The sequence below is a fragment of the Sus scrofa genome, chromosome 7 (genome assembly GCF_000003025.6).
Source record: "Sus scrofa isolate TJ Tabasco breed Duroc chromosome 7, Sscrofa11.1, whole genome shotgun sequence".
Lineage (NCBI taxonomy): Eukaryota > Metazoa > Chordata > Mammalia > Artiodactyla > Suidae > Sus > Sus scrofa.
In genome coordinates, this window is record NC_010449.5 from 23,958,754 (window position 1) to 23,977,516 (window position 18,763).

General features: G+C 51.4%; 1 protein-coding gene across 4 annotated transcripts; it reads right to left on the reverse strand.

The window, feature by feature from the left end:
• SLC44A4 (solute carrier family 44 member 4) lies at nt 182-18,713 on the reverse strand. 4 transcript variants are annotated; one of them, NM_001101818.1, is given in 21 exon segments: nt 182-426; nt 1,390-1,474; nt 1,549-1,643; nt 1,746-1,816; nt 2,043-2,116; nt 2,226-2,329; nt 2,434-2,528; nt 2,615-2,868; nt 10,709-10,810; nt 11,062-11,155; nt 11,655-11,754; nt 11,846-12,081; nt 12,621-12,704; nt 12,779-12,863; nt 13,800-13,860; nt 14,000-14,125; nt 14,214-14,313; nt 15,637-15,715; nt 15,856-15,929; nt 16,584-16,632; nt 18,427-18,477. In NM_001101818.1, coding segments are annotated over 21 exon segments (2,124 nt in total). In that variant the 5' UTR covers nt 18,461-18,477; the 3' UTR covers nt 182-304.

Below are 18,763 nucleotides of genomic sequence, written 5' to 3' on the forward strand. Positions count from 1 at the left end.
CCCGAACGGGAAGACTATTGGTTTGATTGAAGAAGGGGGCGGGCATAACTCCACAGATGCCTTTTGATTGGCCGTGATACTGGTGGGGGTGTAGGGGCGTCACAGGGGCAGGGCCCCTTTTAAAGAGCCAGGTGGGCGGGGGAGGGCAGCGTGTGGTCTTGGAGGAAATAAAAGTCCCAGAGTTTTTGAGAAAACACAATATCAATCTTTTAATCTTTTTACTACAAAATCGACATCTGGAAGGCGGGAATGAGGCTGGGAGGCTGTACAGGCGGGGTGCTGTTTTGGATCAGGGCTACGTCTCTCACTTCTTCCTCTTCTTGTCTCCCGAGGGCACCTCGTTCTTCTTGCCCAGAATCTTCAGAAGGGCTTTGGACATGTAGTAGGGCCGGTCCAGGGAGCCGTCGTTCCTCTCCAGGTCTTCCACTGAGGCGCGACATAGACCCATAAGAACGGAACGTTGGGGGCTAACCCCATTCCCGGGGGTGGAAATCAAGGACCAAGAGACAGCTGCCTGGTTTCCTGGCTGCATTCCCACCAGCTGTTTTTTGGGGCAATTTTTGTAAACTGCTAAATAGGTTATGTAAATAGGTCATCTGTAGAGTGGAGTCGATAATACTATGTTTCATAGAATGAAAGGGATTAACGGAAAAAAATACATGATACATGTCAGTTTCTTAGCGGAGAGCCTGGTACTTAAGATATCCCAAATGAATGCATACAGTAGGGTGAGAAAATCCTCACTCTCTACAGCCACCTGCTGGGGAGTCTGCTGTGGCTAACTTCATCCCTAGATCTATCTTTCTTTCTCTCTCTCTCTCTCTCTCTCTCTCTCTCTCTCTCTCTCTCTCTCTCTCTCTCTCTTTCTTTCTTTCCTTTCTTTCTTTCTCTCTTCTTTCTCTCTCTTTCTCTTTCTTTCTTTCATTCTCTCTCTCTCTTTCTTTCTCTCTTTCTTCTTTCTTTCTTCCTCCCCCCCCCCGCCCCCGCCACCCCGCATTCGTGGTATACAGAAGGGCTTAGGGCACAGCTTCGCAATGCCGGATCTTTAACCCAATGTACAGGGCCAGGGATGGAACCTGCCCTGCCGCAGAGACAGCACCAGATCCTTAGCTTGCTGTACCACAGCAGGAACTCTCTTCCCTAGATTTTCTGCAGGAAGATGCCAGAGGCCTCTCCCCTGGAATGCTCCTTCTTGGGAGAGCGCAGGAGACTAGGGGCTCACTCCCATACTGCTTCCCAAATACCTGGCCTGAGGATGTTAGTAGAGGCTCCCTCAGGCTCTGGCTTCTATAACTCATGAAATTGCTATTTCGAGAAGCACCAAGTCTCTGAAAAAGCCTGAATGATCTGGTACCTTTAAGTTGGGGAGAGGTGGGGGGTGTTACTCACAGAAACAGAGGAAGAGAGTATCCACACACATGCCGAAAACGCTGAAGAAGCCACTGGCGATGACGTAGGCTCCCATGATGGAGGTCTGGAAGACACAAAGCCCGTTTAGGGTTCCTCTGGAGAGGTGGAGGGTGAGGCAGAGGGGCGAAGGTCACTCACCATGATGGGCAGCCAGTAATAGTTGAGCTGGGGACTCTCAAAGTCTTTACCCAGTCCCTGGATGCGACCGGTGAAAAAAAAGAAGGACAGGACCCCTAGGGGAGAGATCTGGAGGTCAATGTCACTCCTCTAAGGTCACCTCTTAAACTGCCTGGCCACCAGTGTTCTGTCCTTGTAACTCGTGTCTTGGTCCTTACCGACACCTCCAACCACCAGCAATTTCCCAAAGAACAGCAGCAGGTCTGTGACCTTGTCCAGGACGACCACCCTGTATAGGGAGATGGGGTAGGTTGGGGGTGAGAGGCCTGGCAGGGCTGGGAAGAGAATTGGCTATGTGATTTGCCGTGACAGCTGCAAAATGAAAATCGCTCACATTTCAAGATGGAGGAAGCAGAGGTTAAACCAAGCTCAAGGCCCTTCTGAGCACAGCATGCCCAGGAAGCTGGCCTTGCGGGGAGATCACCAGGGTTGGGGTGGGGTGGTGACAGCCTGACCTGACAATGTTCCGCATGAGCAGCATGAAGGCGTTTTTGGCTGAGACACAGAAATTCTTCCCATAGATGGCAATCTGAGTGAGGTGGAAAGTCCAGAGTTACCTGTGGTGAGGTTACCTGGGAGAACGGGAGGCCCGGGTCAAAGGCCCCAGAGCAAGAGGGTGCGCATGTGCAGGGGCTCACCATGATGTATGCATTACGGTTCAGGAACTTGATAAACTTTTCCAAACACCAGAGGCAGCACTTGAAGCAGCACATGATACAGCGGGCCACCGGGTTCTGGGCTCCTGGAGGTCAGGAGGGCTCACGTTTGGTCCCTGGCCCCTGACAGCCCCTCCCCAAGGATCCAGCTGATCCGCCTAGCCTTGCCCAGCCACCCACCTCGGCTCACCTCTCAGTTTGTGGTCAATGTACTCCAGGATGGCCCGTGCTATCTGCACCAGGGTCAGGATGAGGGCTCCGAAGGCTAGCGACCCAGTGTGATACCTGCACAGGGCTTAGGCAATCAGAGGCAGCCCAGGACCCCTGGGACTCCTAGGTTCACAATTCTCAGCCCCCTGCCCCGGGCTTACCGGAGTGTGCGGATGAAGGCAGAGCTCAGGGGAAAGGTAGGAATGTCCCGGGGCTTGTGGAAGGCCCAGTAGAAGGAGGCGAAGGCCCCAGCCAGGACACACTGGCCCAGGGCCAGGACCCAGTTGATGGTCCAGAATAGCCCCAGGACCCCGTAGATTTGCAAGTTGAAGAGAGAACGTTGTACCAGGCCTGTGGACAAGTAGCCCTGGAAGACGCACATCAGCCCTGGGCAGGTGGAGTTCACTGGCTGGTTCTGGGGAAGAGGACAGAGGAGGCTCATTCTCAACCAGTTCCCGCCCCTCCCAGAGCAGAAGGAAGGAACAGCCTCCTCAGAACTGGGGAAGCCTGTTCCTGCCAGGAGATCCATCTCCGGGTTCAAACAGGGTTCAGCTGCCTACTGTGTGAATATAATTAGCTTCCTCCAGTCTCCAGCCTCTGGATGGGCACAAGCGCTCCCAGGCCACGTGGGCCAAGCCTTAATGGTGTGAAGGCAGTGTGACTAATGCCTAGCCCTAACCCTCACCCTAACCCTATCCCTTCCACTCAGTCAGCAATCCCCTCCCACGGCAGCCTCTGCAACCTCCAGCCAAAACACTTTCCAGTAAACGTGAACAGACTGAGTATCAGATGATACTAAGGAATTGTTAATTTTGTTCTCTGTGATAAGGGGGTAGTGGTTAGGCTTCTTTTTTTTTTTTTTTTTTTGGTCTTTTTGCCATTTCTTGGGCCGCTCCCTCGGCATATGGAGTTTCCCAGGCTAGGGTCGAATCCGAGCTGTAGGCATATGGAGTTTCCCAGGCTAGGGTTGAATCGGAGCTGTAGCCGCCGGCCTACACCAGAACGACAGCAACGCAGAATCCGAGCCGCGTTTGCAACCTACACCACAGCTCACGGCAACGCCGGATCGTTAACTCACTGAGCAAGGGCAGGGACCGAACCTGCAACCTCATGGTTCCTAGTCTGATTCGTTAACCACTGTGCCACGACGGGAACTCCTGGTTAGGCTTCTTAAAAGTCCTTATCTGTTGAGATTTATCCTGATTTATCTAGGTAAAAAACCACAATGTCCAGAATTTGCCTTTTAAAATTCCAGAAAGGGAGTTCATTGGTGGAGTAGTGAGTTAAGGGTGGCTTGGGTCAGCGCTGTGGCACAGGTTCAATTCCTGGCCCAGGAACTTCCACCTGCCACGAGTGCGGCCAGAAAAAAATTGCAGGTGGGGCAGTGGTGGTGGATGGGTAGGGAGACAGATGAAACAAGAAGAGAAAGATGAAGGTTATGGAATCTGGGAACAGGGATTCTCCGTGTGTGTGTGTGTGTGTGTGTGTGTGTGTGTCTGTCTGAAAATGTCCCTAGGGAGTTCCCTATAAGCTCAGAGGGTTAAGGATCCAGCATTGCCACTGCTTTGGCTGGGGCCTCTGCTGTGTTACGGGTTTGGTCCCTGGCCTGGGAACTTCTACCTACTTTGGGTGTGACCAAAAAAAAAAAAATTTCCCTAATAAAAAGCAAAAACTGGGAGTTCCCATCGTGGCTCAATGGTTAGCGAAACTGACTAGCATCCATGAGAACGAGTGTTTGATCCGTGGCCTCACTCAGTGGATTAAGGATCTGGCGTTGCTGTGAGCTGTGGTGCAGGTTGCAGATGAGGCTCAGATCCCATGTTGTTGTGACTGTGGCATAGGCTGATGGCTACAGTTCTGACTGGACCCCTAGCCTGGGGACTTCCATATGCCACAGATGCGGCCATAAAAGACAAAATAAATAAATAAATACCAACTAAAAAAATTTTTAAAAGAAATTAAAATTAAAAAAATAAAATAAAGAGCAAAAACCACAGGAGTTCCTATTGTGGCTCAGTAGGTTAAGAACCTGACTAGTATCCATGAGGATGTGGGTTTGCTCCTTGGCCTCGCTCAGTGGGTTAAGGATCTGGGGTTGCTGTGGCTGTGGCATAGGCCAGCAGCTGCTGCTGAGATTTGACCCCTAGGCTGGGAACTTCCTATGCCTCAGGTGCCTCCCTAAAATGAAAAAAAAAAAAAAAAAAAAAAGAAAAGAAAAGAAAAACCACATATTTGTGTCCTAAAGCAAAGGAAATAAACAAATGGGACCTAATTAAAGCTTCTATACAGCAAAGGAAACCATGGATAAAATGAAAAGACGGCCTGCTGAATAGGAGAGAATATTTGCAAATAATATGACTGACAAGGGATTAACATCCAACATATAAAAACAGCTCATATAGGAGTTTGCACTGTGGCGCCTCAGGTTAAGGATCCAGCATTGTCTATGCAGTGGTTTGGGTCGCTGCTGAGGCACAGGTTCAGTCCCTGGCCTGGGGAACTTCCTTATGCCAGAGCCATTAATAAAAACCCCAAACCCCTCAATCCTCAAAACACAGCTCATACAACTCAACATCAAAACAGGAATTCCCTGGTGGCACCTTGGGTTAAGAATCTGGCATTGTCACTACTGTGGCTCAGATCAAAGCTGTGACATGGATTCGATCCCTGGCCTGGGAACGTCCACATGCTGCAGGTATGGCCAAAAAGGGAAGAAAAAAAAAAAAAAAGAGTTCCCATCATGGCACAGCAGAATTGAATCCAACTAGGAACCATGAGGTTGCGGGTTCAATCCCTGGCCTCACTCAGTGGGTTAAGGATCCGGTGTTGCCCTGAGCTGTGGTGTAGTTTGCAGATGTGGCTTGGATCTGGCATTGCTGTGGCTCTGGCGTAGTCTACAGCTCTAATTAGACCCCTAGCTTGGTAACCTCCGCTTGCTGCGGGTATGGATCTAAAAGGACAAAAAGACAAAAAAAGAAAAAAAAGGAAAAGAATATTAAAAAGGAGTTCCCATAGTGGCACAGTGGTTAACAAATCTGACCAGGAACCATGAGGTGGCAGGTCCGATCCTTGGCCTTGCTCAGTGGGTTAAGGATCCGGCGTTGCCTTGAGCTGTGGTGTAGGTCACAGACGCGGCTCAGGTCACAGACGCGGCTCAGATCTGGTGTTGCTGTGGCTCTGGCGTAGGCCAGCGGCTACAGTTCCGATTGGACTCCTGGCCTGGGAACCTCCATATGCTGCGGGTATGGCCCTCAAAAAAAAAAAAAAAAAAAAAAAAAAAAAAAAAAAAAGGAATGTATAGGAATTCTCATTGTGGCTCAGTAGATTAAGAACCCAGATAGTATCCATGAGGATTTGGGTTTCAATCCCTGGCTTTCTTCAGTGAGTTAAGGATCCTGTGTTGCTGCAAGCCGCTGCATAGGTCTCCAATGCAGCTCAGACCTGGCATTGCTGTGGCTGTGGGGTAGGCCAACAGTTCCAGCTCAGACTCAACCCCTAGCCTGAGACCTTCTACATGCTGCAGGTGTGGCCCTAAAAAGAAAAAAAAAGTTTGTATATGTATAACTGAATCACTTTGCTGTACAGCAGAAATTAATACAACACTGTAATAAACTATACTTCAATCAAAAAAAACAGGAGTTCCTGTTGTGGCTCAGCAGAAACAAACCCAACTAGTATCCATGAGGATGCAAGTTCCATCCCTGGCTCTGCTCACAGGTTTAAGGATCTGGCATTGCATGAGATGTAGTATAGGTTACAGATGTGGCTTAGATCTGGCATTGCTGTGGCTGTGGTGTAGGCCAATGGCTTTAGCTCCAATTCGACCCCTAGCCTAGGAACTTCCACATGTTGCACTTGCAGCCCTTAAAAAAAAAAAAAAAAAAAAAAAAAGAGAGAAAAAATAACAATAATAAAAGTAAACAAATAAAACAAAAAAACCCCACAAACAACTTGATTTAAAAATGGGCAAAAGAACTGAATGACATTTTTTTCCAAAGGGGAAATTCTCAACATCTGTATGAGCATTTGATATGAAAAAGGCATATGAGGAGTTCCTGTTGTGGCGTAGTGGTTAACGAATCTGACTAGGAACCATGAGGTTGCAAGTTCGATCCCTGCCCTTGCTCAGTGGGTTAACGATCTGGTATTGCTGTGAGCTGTGGTGTAGGTCGAAGACACGGCTCAGATCTCACATTGCTGTGGCTCTGCCATAGGCCAGTGGCTACAGCTCCCATTAGATCCTGAGACTGGGAACCTCCATATGCCTCAGGAGCGGCCCTAGAAAAGGCAAAAAGACAAAAAAAAAAGAAAAGAAAAAGGCATATGAAAAGATGCTCAATATTGATAATCATCAGGGAAATGCAAATCAAAACCACAATGAGATATCAATTCACACCTGTCAGAATGGCTATCGGCTATCATCAAAAAGAACACAAATAATAAATGTTGGTGAGGATGTGGAGAAAAGGAAACCCTTGTACACTGTTGGTGGGAATGTAAATTGGTGCAGCCACTGTGGAAAACAGTATGGGTGGTTTCTCAAAAAATTAAAAATAGAACTACCATATGACCCAGCAATTCCACTTCTGGATAAACATCCGGAAAACAAAACAAAAAAACCCAAACCAACCAACCAACCAAAAACCCCAACCAAACAACAACCACTAATTGGAAAAGATGCCCCAGTGTTTGTGCAGCATTTTTTCCAAATGCCAAGATATGGAAGCAACCTAAGGGTCCAGCAACAGATGCACAGACACAGAAGATGAAGATTACAACTGAACCATTTCGCTGTACACTTGAAACTAACACAATATTCTAAATTAACTATACCTTAGTAAGAAAAAAGAATTAAAAAAAAAGCGGTACCACCTTACACCAGCCAGAATTGCCATCATCAAAGAGTCTACAAATAATAAATGCTGGAGAGGGTGTGGAGAAAAGGGAACCTCCTACACTGTTGGTGGGAATGTAAATTGGTACAACCATTAGGGAAAACAGTATGGAGTTTCCTTGAACTAAAAATAGAACCACTGTATGACCCAGCAATCCTCTTCCTGGGCACCTATCCAGAGAAAACCATAATTCAAAAAGATATATGCACCCCAATGTTGGCTGCAGCACTATTTACAATAGCCAAGACATGGAAGCAACCTAATGTCCATCAACTGAGGAATGGGTATAGATGTAGTATATTCCACATGGTATATTCCATGTGTGTATGTTCTGTATACACAGTGGAATATTACTCAGCCATAAAACAAATGAAATAATGGCATTTGCAGCAACGTGGATGGACCTAGGAATTATCATACTAAGTGAAGTTAGACAGTGAAAGACAAATATCATATCGCTTACATGCGGAATCTAAAAAAAGGATACAAATGAACTTATTTGCAGAACAGAAACAGATTTAGACTTTGGAAAACTAATGGTTACCAAAGGGGACAGGTTGTGGTGTGGGGGAGGGACAGGCTGGGGGGTCGGGGTTGGCATATGCACACTGAGGTATACGGAATGATTGGCCAACCTGGTCCTGCTGTATAGCACAGAGAACTCTACCCAGTGTTCTGTGATAATCCATGTGAGAAAAAAGCTCAAAAGAGAATGGATGTGTGTACATGTACAACTGAATCACTTTATTGTACAGCAGAGATTATTATAACCTTAAAAATTAACTTCAATAAAACTTTAAAAAACTTAAAAAATTATATATATATATGATATAATGGAATACTATTCAGCCATAAAAAGGAATGAAGTTTTGCTATTTGGAAGTTCCTGTTGTGGCTCACTGGGGTAAGGACCCGAAGTTGCCTCCGTGAGGATGCGGGTTCGATCTCTGGCCTTGCTCAGTGGATTAAGGATCCCCTGTTGCTGCAAGCTGCGGGATAGGTCACAGATGCAGCTATGATCTGGTGTTGCCATGGCTGAGGCCACAACTGCAACTCTGATTCGACCCCTAGCCTGGGAATTTCCGTATGCCACAGGTGCGGCTTTAAAAAGAATTTTTTTTTCTCTATTTGCAGCAAAGTGGATGGCGTTGGAGGGCATTATGCCAAGTGAAATAAATCAGACAAAGACAAATAGTGTATGATATGACATATATGGAGTCTAAAAAAATACAACAAACTAGTGAATATAACAAAAAAGAGGCAGACACAGATGTAAACAAACTAGTGGTTACCAGTGAGGAGAGGGAAGATGAGAGGGGCAATAGAGGGCCAGGGGATTAAGAGGTAGGAACTACTGGGTGTAAAATAAGCTACAAGGATATATTGTACAACATAGAAAATATAGCCAATATTTTATAATAACTATAAATGGAATATAATCTTTAAAAATTGTGAATCACTATGTTGTATGCCTATAATGTATATAATCTTGTACATCAAACCAGGACCATGGCAGTGAAAATGACAGATCCTTAACCTGCTGAACCACCAGGGAACTCTACAAAAGTCTTGATAATTGCTGAAACTGAGTGTATGCTTGAATTTTTTTTTAGGGCTGCATCCTCAGCATATGGAAATTCCCAGGCTAGGGGTCAAATCAGAGCTGTACCTCCTGGCCTATGCCACAGCCACAGCAACACCAGATCCAAACCAAGTCTGAAACCTATACCACAGCTCATGGCACCACTGAATTCTTAACCCACTGAGCCGGGCCAGGGATTGAACCTGTGTCCTCATGGATACTAGTCAGATTCGTTACCACTGAGCCACAATGGGAACTCCCATGTGTGCTTGAAAATTTTTTTTTTTTGGTCTTTTTAGGGCCACACCCATGGCATATGGAAGTTCGCAGGCTCGGGGTCTAATTGGAGCTACAGCTGCCGGCCTATATCACAGCTCGTGGCAATGCCAGATTCTTAACCCACTGAGTGAGGCCAGGGATCGAACCTGTGTCCTCATGGATAATAGTCAGATTTGTTTCTGCTGAGCCACGACAGGAACTCCTGCTGGAAACTGTATTGCAAGAAGGTAAACCACTTTCCAGTTTGTGTGCAGTTGTGGGTTTGTGTCAGTCCCGAACACTAGATCCCAAGCAAGTTGAAAGCAAGAACCAGTTCCTTTGGGACTTTGTGTACCAGTGACTGGCACATAGTGGGTCCTCTTTAAATGTAAAGGACCTTCCTCTTTTTTTTTAGAGTGGGGAAAACGCCTGTGGGCACCACCCATGGTCCCAGCTCTGATGTGGCGGCCACGTGAAAGCTCTGACCATAAATACCCAGCAGTCCAGCCCCGCTCCTTGGAACCTCACGGGGGGAGAGTTTAGGAAAACAGCTACCTCTCCAGGGAGCTCCACCCACCTATTGCCTAGGACACTTTGTTCAGAGGGAGGAAGACTGACTCACAAAAAAAAAACCAAAAAACAAAAACAAAACAAAACAACAACAACAACAACAAAACCTAAACAAAACCCATCTAGAGTTATCAGCCCTTATTGGGTGCCAGGCATTATACTAAACCCTTTCACGTGCCCAAAGTCCTTCAATCTCAAGCTCCCAGAGGCACAGATACTAAGATTATTTCCATTTTACAGGTGCTGAGATTGAAAGGGTGAAGTGGCTGATGGTCCTCTAGGCAGAGGAATGTCCTGGGCAGGGATGGAGATGTTCTGGTGACTGCCTGTCCCAGGGCCAGATCCTTAACCAGGTCCTTAACCTGCTGAGCCACCAGGGAACTCTCCAAAAATCTAGATAGTTGCTGAAACTGAGTGTATGCTTAAACTGGATTTTGCAAGAAGATAAGCCACTTTCCACTTTGTGTGCAGTTGTGGGTTGGGTTGACCCCCAACACTAAATCCCAAGCAAGTTGAAAGCCAGAGCTAGTTCTTTAGGACTTTGTCTACCCGGTGACTGGCACATAACGGGTCTTCTTTAAAGGTAAATGACCTGGCGGAGCTTCTGTGCCTGCCTGCTTGCACCTCGCACAAGAGTCCTATCTTAATAAATCTGTTTCTTGCCTATCAAAAATAAATAAATAAATAAATGTAAACGACCCACTTATACTTTTGTACATCTCGGCCCAGCACCCTCCTCTCCCAGCACAATGGGTGGCTCAGGGAGACCTGGAGTCCGAGGACTGGCTCCATTTCTGGCTCTGCTAGGGGCCTGCTGTGTGGCCTCGGGTGAGCCCTTTGCCCTCTCTGGTCCTCAGTCTCCTCCGCATGATGAGAGATGTGGACTAGGCGGCCTCTAAGGAGCCCTCAGCCCTATTGGTGTTCCCTCTGAGTCCCCCCTAAAACCTCACCATGGGGTCACATGATGTATTCATCATCACTTTCTCACAGCCCGCCAGGCTGACGTTGGGTGCCCAGAGCACGTACTGGGGTTGCCCCGAGGTGGCCAGGTATCCAGAGGAGAGTCAAGGAAAGCATGGTCCCATGTGGTCCCTCCTCAGCCACCCATCCCAGGTGCTCGAGCGGGTGGTCCACTGCACAGAGGGGCTGAAATGCAGCCTGTGGTTGAGCTCTCGGGTCAGGGCTGTGTCTGCTGGGAGGAAGGGGTGCCTTTTTCCAACCGCACTGAGGGGCTTAGACAAAAGTGCTGCCCTGCCCCACCCCCAAGGGCTCCAGGAGGACCTGGCTGTGTGGGCAAAGGATACAGGGCGGTCATGGCCCAGTAGGCAATGCAGACGAGCAGGAGGACGAAGGTGACCAGCGGGTAGAACAGGGTAGACATCATCTGGCCTACAGCCCTGCAAGGAGACGAGAGCCGTCCATCAGCGAGCCCAGCCCCCAGCCCCACCCCCCTCCCACTGGGCTGACCCTGGCATGGGCCACACCTCGGCCCTCTCCAGGGCCTGCGCCATCCCCCCAGGCTGGACGCACCATAGGTGCTCAGTGAATGAACGGAATTGAGTAGATCAGCCTGCAGGGACCTTTAGAGGAAACTAGAGTCACAGAGGAGCCACCAGGGGCAGCTTCAGGGAGAGTAAAAGCCTGTTTCACATTCTAGGCCCTTGATAAGACACTAATTAATTTAATCCCTATGTCAATCCCACAGGGTAGGAACTAGCATTACACCCATTTTATAGGTGGGTAAACTGAGGCGCAGAAAGGCTAAGTCACTCAGCAGTGTTAACCACCACACTATGCTGCCCTCCTGCTCCAGCGCTCCCTGCCACCTTTCCAGCACCCCCTCCCAGGCCCATGCCCCTGCCCTCCACCCCTGCTCCTTCCCAGACAGGCCCTGACCTGCTGGCTTCCTCCAGGAGGGCAATGGCTATGCGAATCCGCTGCCGCAGGAAGATGAGCATTAGTAGCAGGATGCCTTCAAGCACAGCCAGCAGGATCACTGAGGGTGGACGGGGGGAGCAGAGGGGCACGGGTCAGGGCCAGGGCAACCCTGGGACAGCCGGTGGTTCTTGGGTGGGCAGGGCACTCACGGGCTGCTAGCCAGGTCTCCTGGACGCTGCTGTAGGCGCTGAGGTTGGTGGTGAAGCCCAGCTGGGAAATGGAGGCGCCCTTGTCCCGCAGCAAGCGGTACTCGTTCCAGCAGTGGTAGATGCCATAGGCCAGCACCCCCAGCACTCCTATGATCAGCACGAACACCAGGGGCCCAGCCACCAGGCGCAGAAGCAGGACAAACAGCAGGCTCAGGACCAGAGCCACGCCTAGGGCGCTGTGGGCAGGGAAGCATACGTAGGCGAGGGTCCCTCCACATCCCCCAAAACTTTCCCTTCTCAGAGGCCCCCAAATGCCTTTCCTCATACCCCCAACACCCCCAGGTCAGAACCCTTGCCTTTTCTCTTACAATTTTTTTTTCTTTTTAGGGCTGTACCCCCAGCTTATGGAGGTTCCCAGGCTAAGGGTTGAATCGGAGATGCAGCTGCAGCCTACATCACAGCCACAGCAACATGGGATCCGAGTCACCTCTGCAATCTACACCACAGCCCATGGCAATGCTGGATCCTTAACCCACAAAGTGAGGCCAGGGACCGAACCCGCATCCTCATGGATCCTAGTTGGGTTTGTTAAGTGCTGAGCCATGAAGGGAACTCTTCTCTTACAAATATTGTTGGTTTTGGGATACACTTTGAACTCTGGCTCATCCTCTCCTAACCAAAGCCTCTGTCTCAAAAGGTGGGCTAGGGGACAGAGGGTCAGGGCGGGGAGCCGGGAAGGATGAGAGAGAGAAAGCAAGGGAATCTGGGGACTCACGCAAGAATCCAATACCAGGACTGGGCAAAGTCTTCAAAGATCTTGACGCTGATGTCGCGGGCATTGAGGCTGTCAAGAAGACCACTGTTGGGGAGAGACAGAGTCAGATGGGGGGTGGGAAGGGGTGGGGGCAGAGATGTGGGGCAGGGGGTACCCACCTGATGCCCTGGGAGATGGACGTGTTGGAGATCTCCGGGACCTCGGGCACAGTGCTATTGGGCCACGGAAAACAACGCCCCAGAGCTGGAGGGAAAGAACAGGGCACTGGGTGGGAGGGCCCAGAGCTTTGCCTTGAAGGTCTCTGCCCCCCCACCCCCGAGGGCCCCGAGGGAGGGGGTGAGAAGGTCTCTGCCCCCCCTCAGAGGCTGCACTTGATTCTACAGCTGAAAGGGAACCCCTGCCCTGAGAGGCCCAGTCCAGCTTTCTTCACTGTCTCTCTCTCTCTTTATTTTCCGATTTTTAGGGCTGCACGTGTGGCATATGGAGGTTCCCAGGCTAGGGGTCGAATCGGAGCTGTTGCCACCAGCCTACACACCAGAGCCACAGCAATGCCAGATCCGAGCAGCATCTGCAACCTACACCAAAGCTCACGGCAACGCCAGATCCTTAACCCACTGAGAGAGGCCAGGGATTGAACATGCAATCTCATGGTTCCTAGTCAGATTCATTTCCGCTGCTCCACAATGGGAACTCCTTTAACTATAATATTTTCTATTAAAAATGACATTTGTAATTGGGAAGAAGAGCATACAGAAAAAAAAAAAAAAAGGGCAAACCGTGAACCCACCGCCGAGCCACAGTCATTGGTGTGAACTTCTCTCCAGCCTGTTCCTGTATCTACACATCAGTGAGCTTGTGTTCATGCCCCCACGTGCTCTCGTGGGAATCTCATGCGGTCTTGTTGTGAACAGCCCTGATCTCCCCACCCAGGATGAGGTGGCGTTTCCACCCTCGCTTTGCGGGTCCACAATGCCTGGCATCCAGGCAGCAGGTGCATAATAAGCACTATGATCTGACTGCACGACAACCATGCAGCAGAGAGAAAAAGGAAACCTGTGCTCATTCTGACTTTGTCACAGACGAGCTGTGTGACTTGATTCTGTCTGAACTTGGTTTCCTTGATTAAGGAATACAAATCCCAGACAGGATGAGGTCTGAGGAGAGAGTATGGTGTCTCACCTGGACTGGAAGGGAGGAGGAAACTGGGGCAGAGCTCCTGGCTCAGGCTTTGGTGCACTGGCTGGAGGGGGGGACAGAGAGACATACAGACACACAGACAGAATAGGATGATCATTTACCATCTACCCGACTCCCACCCCCATGCATTATGGACCCGCCCTGGCGACAGCAGGGGATGTGACTTTGGGGGCAGTGCTTACCATGTCCCCAGGCACCCCTGGCAGACAAAAGCTCCTGTTTGCAGCGTAGAACACCTGCCCAACCGTCTGTGAGAGCTGGTTTGTTGCCACGGTCCATGAGACCGCTGGGCAGGAGGACACACACACCTGGGGGCAGAGAGTGTGCTGAGAGGCTGGTACCCTCCCCCTCGTGGGAGGGGGGATATGGGAGCAGAGGCAGGTCCCAGACGCTGACCTGGGGCGTGGGGCAGTCCAGACCATTCTGGGCGACCGCGATGATGTTGGTGGTTAGGACGCAGCTGAAGATGTTGAAGTACAGGAGATAGGGTTTATCTCTGCAGGAAAGAGGGAAGCGTATGCGTCAGGGCTTGGTCAAGTCTTGGGGAAAAGAAAGGGATGGCCAGGGCTGCGCCTAAAATGTGCAACAGGCCCATCACGGTCCAGACACACACCACCCAGCTCCTGACCTCAGGAAGCTCAGCCCAACTGGGGAGGCACAGGAGACACCTGAAAGATTTCCCCAAGGAATGTGGCATCTCAGCATCGCCACTTCTTCTTCTTCTTCTTTTTTTTTTTGTCTTTTTGTCATTTTTTTTAGGGCTACACCCACGGCACATGAAGCTTCCCAAGCTAGGGGTTGAATTGGAGCTGGAGCTGCCGGCCTATGCCACAGCCACAGCAAGGCCAGAGCTGAGCTGCATCTGCCACCTACACCACGGCTCACGGCAATGCCAGACGCTTAACTCCTTGAGCAAGGCCAGGGATCAAACCCGCATCCTTGTGGATACTAGTCGGGTTCGTTAATCACTGAGCCTCGACAGGAACTCCAGCATCGATACTTCTTCTTTTTATTTTTTTTGCCTTTTTTCTAGGGCCGTTCCTGCGGGCATATGGAGGTTCCCAGGCTAGGGGTTGAATTGAAGCTGTAGCCACCAGCCTACGCCAGAGCCACAGCAATGCGGGATCCGAGCCATATCTGCAACCTACACCACAGCTCATGGCAACGTCGGATCCTTAACCCACTGAGCAAGGGCAGGGATTGAACCTGAAACCTCATGGTTCCTAGTCAGATTAGTTAACCACTGAGCCACAACAGGAACTCCGGGCATCGGTACTTGTAACAAATGATTTAGAGCTTGAACTCTGGAGCCAAATCATCACCCAGCTTTATGAGCTTGAGCAAGTCACTTAATCACTCACGGCCTTGGTTCTATCACCTGTAAAATAATAGCAGCTACCTCATAGGGTTTCAGTGAAGTTTGGGTGTGTAAAGGGCACTGTCTATCTGGCATGTAATACACACCATAGAAATGTTCAAGGTGTTGATGTTGATTGAATGTTTCTTGCAGGCCAGGACGGAAAGCTTGGTTCCTGGAATCATCCTTGTGTTTCAGATGAGGAAATCAAAGCTCAGAGAGGCTGAGTACATTGCCCAAGATCACAAACCAGAACTTAGTTCCTACGGGGATTCAAATGCCCGTCTCTAGACTCCAGAATCCCTGCACTTAATCGTGACTCTACAATGCCTCTGGGGGGCACTCAGAAGGCAGGGGTCGAGGCTGCTCGTTGTGGCCTGGAGTGGTGAGATTCAGGGAGACTGGAGGGGAGTGTCCCCTGCCCCACCCGCTCCTGCCCCTTCTTCCTGCCTTTATACTCACTTGTTTTCCCCGATCCCGCAATAGGCCCCAGAAGAGTTCCGGGGGTAGAGGACTTGCTGGGGGTCTCCATAGACCCAGGCTGGAGACAGAGACACACAGTTAAATCCCTGGAGGGGACGCAGGCAGGGGCTTCAGAGGGGACGGCCATGGGCATGGTCCCTCCCTGGGACAGTAATGTCCCCCGGCCACTGGCCCAGCTTTGCACAGCCATGAACTCACCCACAAGCCCCACAGCAATGTAACCCAGAATGAACACAAAGAAGAGGACACAGCAGATGATATCCGTGCAGCTCCTGGGAGAGAAATGGGGGAAACCTTTGGAGAGGATGCTGGGGGGAGCATGGTCTGGAGGACCCAAGGTTTGGAGAGTTGGGGAACACTGGAAAGTAGGAAGAGGTAGGTTTCATTGTATTTTATATATATTTTTATGGGGCCGCACCTGTGGCATATGGAAATTCCCAGACTAGGGGTCAAATTGGAGCTGCAGCCATGGCAACACCAGATCCTTAACCCACTTAGTGAGGCCAGGGATTGAACCTGCATCCTCATGGATCCTAGTTGGGTTTGTTACCTCTGAGCTGCAACGGGAACTCTGTTATTTTATTTTTTAAGAAAAAAATTTTCTGGGTGGGTAAACTTTCTTCTGAAATTTAACACCAGAAAGGGCACAATTTGTAAGTGCTCGGCTGGACAAATTTTCCCAAAGGGCATATGCCTGGGTAGCCAGCTCCCAGGTCAAGACACAGAAAGAACATCACCAGTTCCCAGAAGCCCCTTTGCGCCCCCTCTAGACAAGGCAATTTCCCCAGGGCCGCCACTCTCCTGCGTAAAAGCGTTTCCCCCACAAATTTCTAACCAATATTCAGCAAATAGAAGCAAAACCAGGACACTTACTTCCCCCCTCCGCCTCTGCCCCCCACCGGTGGAGCACGGTGTCCAGAACTCACCTGTTCCTGATGGGGCCTCGGAAGGAGGGGTCATACTTGGCTGGTTTCCCTGAAGGGCGTGGGGAGAGGTGTGGAGAGTGAGGCATCGAGAGGGGTCTCTCCCCCATTTCCAGTCCCTCCAACCCTTTCCCCGCACAGGATCTGCCATGCACCGGGGTCCTCCCTGGCCCTCAGGAGTTTGGGGGGAGATGGACTAGGGCAGGGCCGGGAGGAGGGGAAATAGGAGAACAGGAAACGTTAGGATCAAAGCTTGGTCAGCAGCCTCACGGCTCACTGTGAACTCCAGCCAGGCGGCCTTGGAGGGAGGGGAAAGGGCCGCCTTTATGGGTCATTAATGGCTCGAACCTCAAGGCCGCCAGGCAAATAGCCTTCATCTCCTTCCCCCACCCTGGCTCCGGAGTCTCCCTCCAGCTGGGGTGTGGGCTGTCTTCAGCCTTCCCAGTGGCTTTCACACCCCTATCCTTGTGGGCGCAGATTCAGAGCTTTTCAGGGAGGTCATAGCCCCTTCGGCATCGACCCCAGCCCCTTCCTCTACCCCCGGCCCCAAGCTAAGGGGAAAGACACTGGAACCGAAGGCATCCACTCCCCCAAGGCCCGGGGAGGGGAGGGGCCCCTGCAGACCCCCACCCCGAAAGGACTTCGGTCTGGTCTCCAGGCTACTGTCAGTCCCTGGGAGGGCAGTCCCGGTGACACCTGAGCCTGGCAGTTGAGATTGGGGCCACGTCCTGTTCCTGGTCCTCCCTGAGTACACACAGAGAGGGGGTGGGGCCAGGCAGCCAGGGTCCCCTGTGGGCATCGAGGAGGGAGGACAGAGGGCTGGGATGGGGTGTGGTCCATTGTCCCTGGTGCCCTGGACTCTGTCCCTCCAAGGTTCTCGGACATGATGTCAATGATTGACCCAAAGCCGCTCCGGGAAGCTGAAGCTTACGAGGCGCCCTCACTGCTCCCTCCCCTAATTCCCTTTGGACCAAGGAAGGCTTCTGGGAGGCCCCTCCTTTGGGTTCCCTTCTTTCCAGAGAGAAGTTCAGAACCCCAGACCCCAGGGGGCCTCGGCAGGCAACCCCCTAGCCTTCGATGCTCACAGGTGTCCCAGTGTCCTCTCCCTTCAGACTCCCGCCCCCCAACCCCAGGCCTGGGGACCCCTGGGCAGCCTCCCAGCCTTGTTCCTCACAGATTCTGGAGACAGGCTCCCTGCTCCCTTTCCTGAGGCCTTACCCTGCAGAGGACCCTCAGCAGGTGCTGCTCCCCATTCCTCTGTGTACACCCTCCTAACAGAGACCCTCGAGACAGGCCCCCAGCCCCCTCTCCACCAAGATCTGCAGCCCCAGCTCCTCAGAGGGACCCCCAGCACCCTGTCCCCTCAGAGACCCAGAGTCCAGGCCGAAACTCCTCCTCCTCTTGGGGACCGCAGCTGCTTCTCCTGACAGCTGCCTAGACCCCAGCTCACCCCTCCCAGGCTCTGCAGCACCTGACACCCCCAGCCTGAGCCCTTTCCCCTCCTCAGGACCCTGTCCCTGCCTCCTTCCGGTTCAGGCTCTGCTTCCCAGGGCCCTGCCTCCAGAGAACCAGAGTCCAGGGCTGATAGCACCCCCTCCTCCCAGGGACCCCAGATGCACTCCGGGAAGGCTCCCCAGCCATGGCTCCCAGCCCCAGAACCCCGTCCTCCTCCCAGGACCTTCTTCCATCAGCTCATTTCCTGGTCCCTCCCCTCTGGGACTACGGCTCCCCTCAGCTCCACTCCTTGGGGCGACCCCAGCACCGCGCCCCCCTCCCCATTCCCAGTGTAGCTCTCCCTTTCCTCACTGGAGCCCGAGCCCCCATCCCAGCCTGGCCCCAGCCTCACCGTAGGCCTTGTCTGGGTCCTGTTTTTCCCCCATGGCTCAGTCTCCGGAGTGATTGGAGCCTGGGAGACCTGGCAGCTCACCTGCCACCTGCCCCGCCCTCCCTCTGGCACGTCACAGCCCCACCCCTGCCTGTGGTCCCTGACACACTCTAGTTCCTCCTACTTGACTCTGAGCTGGAAGGCGAGCCTGGGATGGGGTCAGGTCAAGGCTACTTGCTCAGGCCTCAAGGACCACGACCTGAAGGACTCCCGCACGCTCTAAGAAAACCCTCCTCAATTTTGCCAACTTCCTCACTGGTTGTACACTCCCGCCCACACCCTCCCGCAAAAGATTAAG

Bases quoted from the DNA above. Each gene is read 5' to 3' on its own strand.
- SLC44A4 (XM_005665799.3), bottom strand. From the start codon at position 18,460: ATGGGGGAAAAACAGGACCCAGACAAGGCCTACG. The intron at 12,864-13,799 runs GTGAGACACCAT...CTTTCCCTCCAG, and splicing joins CCTCCTCCCTTCCAGTCCAG to CTCTGGGGCGTTGTTTTCCG. The intron at 2,869-10,708 runs GTGAGGTTTTAG...CCTCTTCCCCAG, and splicing joins ATACATCATGTGACCCCATG to AACCAGCCAGTGAACTCCAC.